This window comes from Cydia amplana, chromosome 27 (assembly GCF_948474715.1).
Source record: "Cydia amplana chromosome 27, ilCydAmpl1.1, whole genome shotgun sequence".
Taxonomy (NCBI): Eukaryota; Metazoa; Arthropoda; class Insecta; order Lepidoptera; family Tortricidae; genus Cydia; species Cydia amplana.
The window spans coordinates 4,427,891-4,437,745 of record NC_086095.1 but is presented as its reverse complement, the minus strand read 5'-3'; the positions used below and the strand labels follow the sequence as shown (position 1 = coordinate 4,437,745).

Genomic DNA, 9,855 nt, shown 5'->3' with positions numbered 1-9,855 from the left:
AACGCGAGAAAGATGATGATCCTACTGGTCGAGATAACTTCAATGACAATCCACTCAATGCTTCTATATGAAAGTAACAAAAAAAATTACCTTAGATATTTTAGGAAGGACTGCCTAGATATAGCTCAAAGATAGTAGATAGATATCTCCCACTTAACTTGACTTAATAATGTATAAAATAAATTCGAAAGCTACCTCCACCGTTTTGGACGGGACATAGCACCCTCCTGGATAACTCGAGTCTTTAGTATAATTTTAAACCTACCAACGCCAATAAGCTCATACAAACGTCCAGAACTTATCCTACGGCGCAAAATTTGAGACACAAAAAGTCACCCAACGTTTCACGACACGGATTTCAAGCGCTTCAGCTCAGCTTCAGTCGGGAGCACTTTCTTCAGCGTCACGCACGGTTTCTGTCTCCGTCTGAAGATCATGAGGGACAGACAGATGGAGGAGATGGCGAGGGCGATGATGCAGATGACTGTGAGCGCGAGCTGGGCTGCCGCCGTCGAGAATGTGCCGTGGTAGATCATGGTGCGGAGGGATTCTGGTATCTCCTCGACAGTCTGTGAAAGAAATATATTTAAAAGATAAAGATAGTTTATTATTCAAGTAGGCATGTAGGAACGTCAAATTAAGCTACACCGGCTCCAACCCTACACCACTGCCTCGAGAAGATTTAAATCCCCCCCTTGTATTAATATGTATTTGGGCGTTTTTTTTGTTGTCCCCTACACTTTTTTTTCAAATTTGGGATTTTGTATGTTATTTCTACTCAGAATCACGGGCTCTGTCTATCCTAATAGGAGAAAAAAAGTGTCCCAAAATTTCCAATATATCCATAAATTTTTCGATCTTTCCATTGCGCGACCGCCATACAAAGTCTATGAAAAATGGTGACGTAATGGAAATAAAAACCTTAGGACACTTTTTTTCTCCTATTAGGATAGAAAGAGCTCGTGATTCTGAGTAGAAATAACATAAAAGATCCCAAATTTGAAAAAAAAGTGTAGGGGACAACAAAAAAAAAGCGGCCAAGTGCGAGTCGGACTCGCCCATGAAGGGTTCCGTATTTAGGCGATTTATGACGTATTAAAAAAAAAAACTACTTACTAGATCTCGTTCAAACCAATTTTCGGTGGAAGTTTACATGGTAATGTACATCATATATTTTTTTTAGTTTTATCATTCTCTTATTTTAGAAGTTACAGGGGGGGGGGGACACACATTTTACCAGTTTGGAAGTGTCTCTCGCGCAAACTATTCAGTTTAGAAAAAAATGATATTAGAAACCTCTATATCATTTTTGAAGACCTATCCATAGATAACCCACACGTATGGGTTTGATGAAAAAAAAATTTTTGAGTTTCAGTTCGAAGTATGGGGAACCCCAAAAATTTATTGTTTTTTTTCTATTTTTGTGTGAAAATCTTAATGCGGTTCACAGAATACATCTACTTACCAAGTTTCAACAGTATAGTTCTTATAGTTTCGGAGAAAAGTGGCTGTGACATACGGACGGACAGACAGACGGACAGACGGACAGACAGACAGACAGACATGACGAATCTATAAGGGTTCCGTTTTTTGCCACTTGGCTACGGAACCCTAAAAACGCCCATATTAATGCAACATTCGGCGGGACACATCTTTTCAAAACATTACACCTTGAATCGTTAGGAATGTACTTAGCTTATCTCTAAGGACTCTTTAGTTGTGTAGGTCTTACCAACATGGATTACTAATATTCAAAGGCCTCTTCATAAGTTTGCCCGTATAGTTTAGGTTTTTGCCTCGCCTAAGAAGCAATTAATTGTAACCATGCAGAACCATTAAGTACTCAAAGCAGCCCAAGCTACGGTTCATGCCCGAAAAAGTCAGTAGAATACTGGGCGCCGATTTTTTAATTTCGACCGCCCGATTTCGTGTACATTCGTTCAGTAATATCTCCACTACTAGGCATTTAAATTCTACTAATAGAATTGAAAACGAGTGGTCAATACCACTATTTTCTATCGCTCGTATTTCAAAAAAATTAGCACGCTCGTATTTAAAAAAAATTAGCATTAGGTACGCCGTTTTCGAGCGAATGAAATTCAAAATCTGCTCATGCTTACCATCTCGATCCACGCGATTGGCAGGATGGTGCCTTCCTCGAGGAAGCTGAGCGCGGGGAACATAGGCGTTTTCTTCACCTGGATGTTAATCTGCATGCTGAAAGATAATTAATATTATAAGTAATACCGTTTCATTAATACATTAATACTCCGTAAGACGCGACCGAAGCCCTCGTATACCTACACCTACAACTCAGCCGGCCAGATCCATTGCGCACCGTGTAATCGCATTTTCAAAACCAAGTTTGGCTTCGCAAGTCATGTTAGAGCATTCCATGTTCCTGATTAAGAAGTTGGAGGAGTCGCCGTCATCGGACACGGCGAGTAGGACTATATATTGTCAACAAATGGTAAAAAAGAAATCTATACCAACCAGAGCGCAACTCGCTATAGCCTGTACCTCTACTTGATTTGCTGTATTCATTGTAACCGTTGTATTGTATGCCAACGAAACATCCAATCGTTGTCTCGCTCCAACCTATGGTTTCCGCCGCCGCCGTCGCCATTCGCGCAATGTCGTGGCCGAGCCGTAAGGTTTTCTGTCTTGCGGTGTGCAATAAAGAGTAAGTATTTGTATTGTATTACTAGGTACCTGGATTTGCCATGAAGCGATATGCCCAACGTCGGATGTATGTCCACATAAGAGTCGTGCAGCACAGGGTCGGGGTTCAAACCGGTCACGTTTTCACGCAATCCTGGGTCGCCGAGGTAGAAGTGCGGGTGAGACGCCAAAGCGGGTGCACCTGACGAAAAATTATAAATTGAGACTACGAGTAATTGCAAATATAATTCCTTTAATATTTTACGAATGTGATCGTAAAACAGTTAAGATGGTAGAAAGCGACAACAAGACATCTTTCTCTTAAGTTGACTATATGCTTTTGATTAAGTAACTGTGCCATATTGCCGAATTGGGAGTAAATTGTTTTCCAACTTGATAAAAGATGGCGTTAGTAGTAAGGCGCCATCTATTGGACAGTTGAGGAAGTTTTTGCAAGTAAGTTATGTATGTATGTCTTTAATCTGGCTCAAAAGGGTTAAGTTTTAGCCATAATCAATTGAAGACACTCCGCGGTGTGACTAGTTTGTTTAAATCATTGCGGCTTGAACGCCGTTCGAATGTAAAATAAAACCATCTACCCGCGAAAGCTGTTGACCATAGCACAAACACTGACGTTGATGACGCCCCTCGGCGGGCAGATGCCGGAGTGATCTCGCAGTAGCGCTGACGAACTAGCTTAGAAAACCAACTACCTGCGAAGCTGTCACTTACCCATGGCACAAGCGGTGACATTAATGACACCTCTCAGCGAGCACGTCTTGAGTCATACTCGCAAGTGGACTCTATAGCTTAGAAAATCAACTAACTGCAAAAGCTGTCACTTACCCATGGCACAAGCAGTGACGTTGATGACGCCCCTCGGCGGGCAAGTGCCGGAGTCGATCTACGAGTAGCACTGGTGGGCTAGCTTATAAAACCAACTACCTGCGAAAGCTGTCACTTATCCATGGCACAAGCGGTGACCTTAATGACGCCGCTGTGCGGGCTGGTTCTGGAGCCGATCTCTCACTAATAGTACCGGTGGGCTAGCTTATAAAACCTACTACCTGCGGAAGCTGTCACCAAGCTGTCACTTACCCATAGCACAAGCAGTGACGTTACCCGTGCCGAGGTAAATCTCGCAGTAGCACTAGTGGACTAGCCTAGTAAACCAACTCCCTGCGAAAACTGTCACTTACCCATGGCACAAGCAGTGACATTGGTGACGCCCCTCGGTGGGCAAGTGCCAGAATCTATTTCGCAGTAGCACTGGTTGGCTGGGTTGCTGGTGGGGTCGTCGAACACGTTCATTGGCATGCGGTAGCGGAGCAACTGGATTCCGTCAGCAGTCTATAAATAAGTTTTTGGCAAAAATTTCATTTTTGGTACATGCTTTTATCCCTGACTGTACTTTTCATTAACATACAACTAATACTCATCGAGACAATTCTAAAAACCCCTAACACAAGTAGGTTGCGTTGATCCATCACAGAGTTCCTATGGCCACCTCCTATCTCCATCATCAGATCGGCTCGATGGTACCATAATATTGCATTGTCATCCGACTTGTATTCATCATCATCAGTGAAAATTTCAACTGTCTAGTTCATGGCGTCACGGTTCATGAGATACAGCCTGGTGACAGACAGACGGACAGTAGAGTCTTAGTAATGGGTCCCGTTTTTACACTTTGGGTACGGAACCCTAAAAATAAAACTTATTTTTATTTTCTCAGGGGTTTTATATACTTAGTGTTATTGCAAGTAACTTACCACGACATCTTTTTCGTAAACGAAAGGCAGTCGTCGGCAGAGCTGAGGGAAAAAGACGTGTAAAGTCGTCTTTCTATCCAGTAGTGAGGGGGGGAATATCGAGCCGTCGGTTGCTTCGATACTGTGAACAAATAACAGTTTATTTATTAAATATTCAGGGTACTTTCTGGCTGAGAGGACGACTGATGCGTCAGGTGACAAGCAAAAGTCACTAAGTACCACCACAAGTTCATAGCCATAGTGAACCATATTGGTACGAAAAGAAGGTTGATTTTTGTTTAAATATTTTATAGTAATTAGTGACTTTTGCTTGTCACCTGACGTGATGTTCCTACTCCTCCTCCTTGCATCGGTTAGACATTTTGTCGTAATAACTGAACTTCCGTCCAATAGATGGCTCTGAAAGTTGAAGCAAGATGAGCTTGTATAGATACTGCCAGTCTTCTTAAACAAGACGCCCCTGTGCTGGTCTCCTGAACTTGTATCTATAGTCTATGCTATATCCCCAACAGTCAGGCATATCATTAGCACTAATTAGCAAATTCTTCCAGACAACCTTAATAGTCCTCATTAGTAACATCCATGAATTATATCTCAGTGCCGCTTTATCAAGCCATTTACAAAACAATGTCCTATATTATGTCTACAATTTTACATATATATCTCCGACATATGAAGTAAACTTTACACGGTAAGCCGCTTACACCATTTTAGACTCTGTTGCTATAAGAATAAGGTTTAAAGTAGAAAGTGATAGAACATTTAAAGTCACTCTAAAGGCTGATGTTTTTTACACGTTCCACTCGCTCGACATATTTTGATAAACTTATGAACTGTGATAAGAAAGCTAGCATTTTGCCGTGGTTTTGCCTTGATAATGCTTGTTTATTTTGCTGAAGTTACAATCAAGTAGGTATTAATAATTGTTTGTCTCATTGATGAATGGAATAGGTCATTCAGAAAACCTTCCCTGTAAAGTTATTGACAGGGAAACATATGTTTTAGCAACATAGCAACATAATTACCTAATAAATAAGCAGAAAACGGGTGTAGTTATTTTTTTATTACAGCACGTAATATTAACACTAGAGTTACTAGTATTTTGCGATTACTGTAAATTCGACTGTTTAAATGATTGTTGTTCTAAAGTTTTTTTTTTCTGAAATATATTCTTCAAAGAGAAAGTGGGTCCTTTCGATTTTTTTGTGCTCTATGGTTGACTGGTACCTCTAGAATGCCATAACTTAATTAAGCTTATTAAATGTCTGTGGTGGTCAAATATCGTGCATGGGTTCAACCTTTGGTTGTGCTGGGCAGTTTGCCCTTCGGGCATCTAAAGCATCCTAACGAACCTATCCTACCTATATATTGGTTTAATGTCACTATCGTCAAAACATTACACAGGAACATTACAATCTGCCTGATCTTACGATCGGCCGCCGACATATATACAGCAAAAAAAAACGTTCTCGAAAAAAATGGTAACTTAATTATTAGTTCAGTTCTCATACACCAAGTAAAGCTTTAAATTCGCCAGTAGTATTTATTGTAACACTGATTTAAACTTTCACGATTTTTACACATTATTAAATTATACAACGGGACTTAGATACGCGATTAAGTCCCGTTGTATAATTTAATAATAGTATTTATTGTGACGAGAATAAGAAATGTGACTAGAGGATACAGACAGACAGACATACGAAACGAAAGGATTTTTGCCCAACTTGAAACGGAGACGCTTCGCTCAAGCTTCGTCGACTAAAAGCCACCAACCAACTGTTGTATTTGAGTCAGATAAGTACATTGAGGTTGCCATTTCAAATTGATGCGATTGGCTGCAACCTAATTCATCAATATAAACCGTTCAAGATACGAAGAAAATTATGTACGCCAAGAGGTCACAATCTGCTCAGTGACCACGGATAACCTGGTAATATTACATATTATGTATTCTATGTAATATACATATATGTATATTATTATTACGCTGCACAAACTTCTTCAATGATAATTTTAACTTGTAGTACGTGCTTTATCATGTAGCCTGTTCCATGAATGTTACAGAGAGGCAAAGCCAAAATTAAAAATATGTATCTGATTTATGAACATAACTCCTACGTTGAACGATTCCCGCGCTGTCAACTGTCAATGTCATTGTGTTTATTCATGTTAGCCTAGACCATTAGGGCTTAATAAAATATAACTTTTTTAACAGGAAATAATAGTAAATATATAATAAATATGTGAAAAAATAAAATATTAGTGTACGACAGTCCGACCAATTACAAAATTGGAAGAAAATACAAGAAGACTGAAGAAGAAAATGCTACTTTCGCGACCAAGGTCAAAGGCGGCGTCGTTTCGTGGATAGCATGACTATCCACCCGGACATGTTGCATATCAAAATAAGAATCTAGCAGGGCATGGACGTAGGTACCTACTTTTTATTTTAGGTCTGCATCATCATCTCCATCTCCGCCAGCGGCGTAGAGAAAAAAGCGATTTTCGCGTGGCGTATAAAAAGCAATCTGTGCCCTCCTCGCTCGCCAGCGACCGAATGTTTAATACGTATCTAAAATTCCGAAAGGGAAATAAACGCAAAGTAGGAAATACAGTGGACCCAGTATCAAGTGCTTATTTGTTCATGATTTTCGACGTTTGTGCTACTTGTGCATTCTGGATTTTTTGGAACACTATTCTAGCTAGGTGTATATCTGTCCGCTAACTGCACATGGTGACTGAGCTGTGCACTGCATTCTGGAGCACTATTCTAGGTGCGTCTGTCTGCTAACTGCACACGGTGGTTGTGCTGTGCACTGTGCATTCTGGAGCACTATTCTAGGTGCATCTGTCTGCTAACCGCACACGGTGGTTGCGCTGTGCACTGTGCATTCTGGAGCACTATTCTAGGTGCCTCTGTCTGCTAACTGCACACGGTGGTTGTGCTGTGCACTGTGCATTCTGGGCCACTATTATAGGTGTGTCTGTCTGCTAACTGCACATGGTGACTGAGCTATGCACTGCAATCTGGAGCACTATTCTAGGTGCATCTGTTTGTAAAATGGCTATACTAAGCTTTTTGGAGTACTAACCTAGGTATCTCTGATGATATTTGAACTTGGCAATCTTTCACATACTAATACTAGGTGTGTTCAATGCCAGTATATTTGGGACATTGTGGTGTTGTCACTTATTCCTTACTAACAGCACTGAGATATGGCTCATATCCTACCTGCCAATGGCAGTGGACTTAAGGCCACAAGTCTTGCTAGAACTGGGTTTTGTGGCCCCATGAGTTAATCAATGTGGTATGCCAAATTAGGCCGTCTCTTGATATGTACTCATCTTCAAGTAGGTGAATTAAAATATTTATTCTTATTTCAGCAAGCAAGGAATTAAGCGAGTAAATCTTGACATCGTGAGACGGAGGCACCAGAAATCTGGATATGGAAAAATCCTAATAAGACAACCTCGTTGTTTGTTTTTTCAGATGTATAATTAAGAACATTACAAAACCAGTATGACCCAAACAAGATTATGCAAAAATAATCTGCGCTGTAAAATTTTATTGGCAGCGACTTGAACTGCGGCTGGTGAGATGCTTGTCAGTAATGAATAAGGCTAAGTATTTGTTTGCTAACTGTGATGATTTAGCTCTCAATCAATTTTGTGCTGCAACCGGCTGTCGCTTTTAAGTGACTGACTTTCATTTGTGTGACTGTCATCGCTGAGAATCTTCGCTAAGGCAGCGGTCCTTTAAATACTATTAAAGCACAATAAATGGCATTAGAGATTTCTTTAAAACATGCTGTCGACAAGTGATATTATAAGAAAATCTAACAGAAAAACTAATAGCTTACGGCCCGGTACTTCAACTTCAAGGGCTCGATTATCAATCATATTTTCCAATGTATGTTTTGCTGTTACTATTTGTTTCATATAATAAAGTGTTCATTTAACATTACAACATACAAAAAACCCTGGTCAAAAGCAGCGATAAGGAAGCGGAGCAACACTTTCCTCTCTGCAGTCACAATGTGGTCGCACTCAAGTGACATTACAACAGCCTGTGTTCATTTAGAACAAATTCTCAAAAGCTGTGGTTTATTTAAATACACTTCTTTAATTGCAGTGACATCATATTTACAAGGATTCTGTCATACAAAATTAAATTTTGTCTGTGCTAATACCTAGAGGTATTCCGAAATATGATCAATTCTGTAAAATTGATAGTCAAATACTAGAAAACTATGTGACTGTGATATATACTGTGTGTATATGCCTATGATGTCCTTATAAAATAATGTACACTTTATACAGTTTAATATTGACTTCAATATTTTCTCTACCAAATCCTAAGAGAAATAAATACAGATACCTATAGAAGAAGTAAATTTATTGCAACTAAGCAGTTTAAGTCAACAGGGAATTGGAACTGTTATGAAACTAATGAAGTAATGACATAAGTCCTTTTATTAGACTATTAGACTAGGTGTCGATATGTGTCAGACCTTTCATGAAGTGTCTAAGATCTAGAGGTCACATAATGAGCAATTGTTTAGATTATATATCTATTGTTGAAGCTTATTATTATAAATGTTATTTATACCATGTAGGTGCATACATATACAAGATACACTTAATTAGTCTTGATACCATTACCTATATGGAGCTATAATCAAATGAAATTAGCTCCTTAGTACTTACCTCAGAAAGCTGGGTAATACTATAATTATTTCTTTAGCCGATAAGGATAAATACAAACTTAAACAACAGATAAAGTCCTTTATATATTGGTCACATTGTAATTAGTTTTAATGAACTTTGCTCATATAAATGGGTTGTTGTACCTATAACTACAAGTTATAGGTACCTATAACTACAAGTTATAGATATTTAAGTTTGGCTAATGAATATGGTTATGTGTGTATTTAAAGAGCTGAATAGATAAAAGTACCTATACTGAATTTCGTATATTTTAAAGAAATACAATGCCAATATATCACCTAGTGTGACATAATTTGGTGGCTAATTAAAATAAAGGGTTATAAATATATATTTTTTCCAGATATTTAATTACTTACGGTAATACTTACACCCGTGTGGAAATTATTAAATAAGCCTAATAGAATGAATTAGGTACATTAATTTTGTTCAGGTTATGGTGGTCTTGTTTATGTTTAAAGACCCTCTTTTCCGGTTTACCACACTGAGATACATCTGAGAGAAGACAACACAGCTATCGCAATTATTTATAAACCGGTGAAATGAAATACAGTATTTTTTATGTCTAGGAACATTAGCAGTGGTGTGAAAAGAGAAATTACAATATTCTACTTAAATGCTATATGTGCTTTAAGTGTCATAAGCTGATTGAGAGAAAATAATGTAAGATTTCAGATTTAACGCAAATTAAATT

General features: G+C 38.8%; 1 protein-coding gene across 2 annotated transcripts in view; it reads right to left on the bottom strand.

Moving 5' to 3' along the window:
- Nucleotides 1-283: 283 nt before the first annotated feature.
- LOC134660584 (scavenger receptor class B member 1-like) overlaps nucleotides 284-9,855 on the bottom strand; it is an 83,557-nt gene continuing 73,985 nt past the window's right edge. The window contains exons 8-13 of one of the 2 annotated variants that reach the window (XM_063516364.1): nucleotides 4,434-4,554; nucleotides 3,921-4,011; nucleotides 3,508-3,567; nucleotides 2,713-2,863; nucleotides 2,121-2,217; nucleotides 285-569 (exon numbers count right to left, since the gene is read on the bottom strand). In XM_063516364.1, coding sequence (XP_063372434.1) covers nucleotides 345-569; nucleotides 2,121-2,217; nucleotides 2,713-2,863; nucleotides 3,508-3,567; nucleotides 3,921-4,011; nucleotides 4,434-4,554 — 745 coding nt within the window. In that variant the 3' untranslated portion in view covers nucleotides 285-344. Of the gene's footprint in view, nucleotides 570-2,120; nucleotides 2,218-2,712; nucleotides 2,864-3,507; nucleotides 3,568-3,860; nucleotides 4,012-4,433; nucleotides 4,555-9,855 lie in introns of both variants that reach the window. The other variant, XM_063516363.1, reaches the window with a different exon arrangement.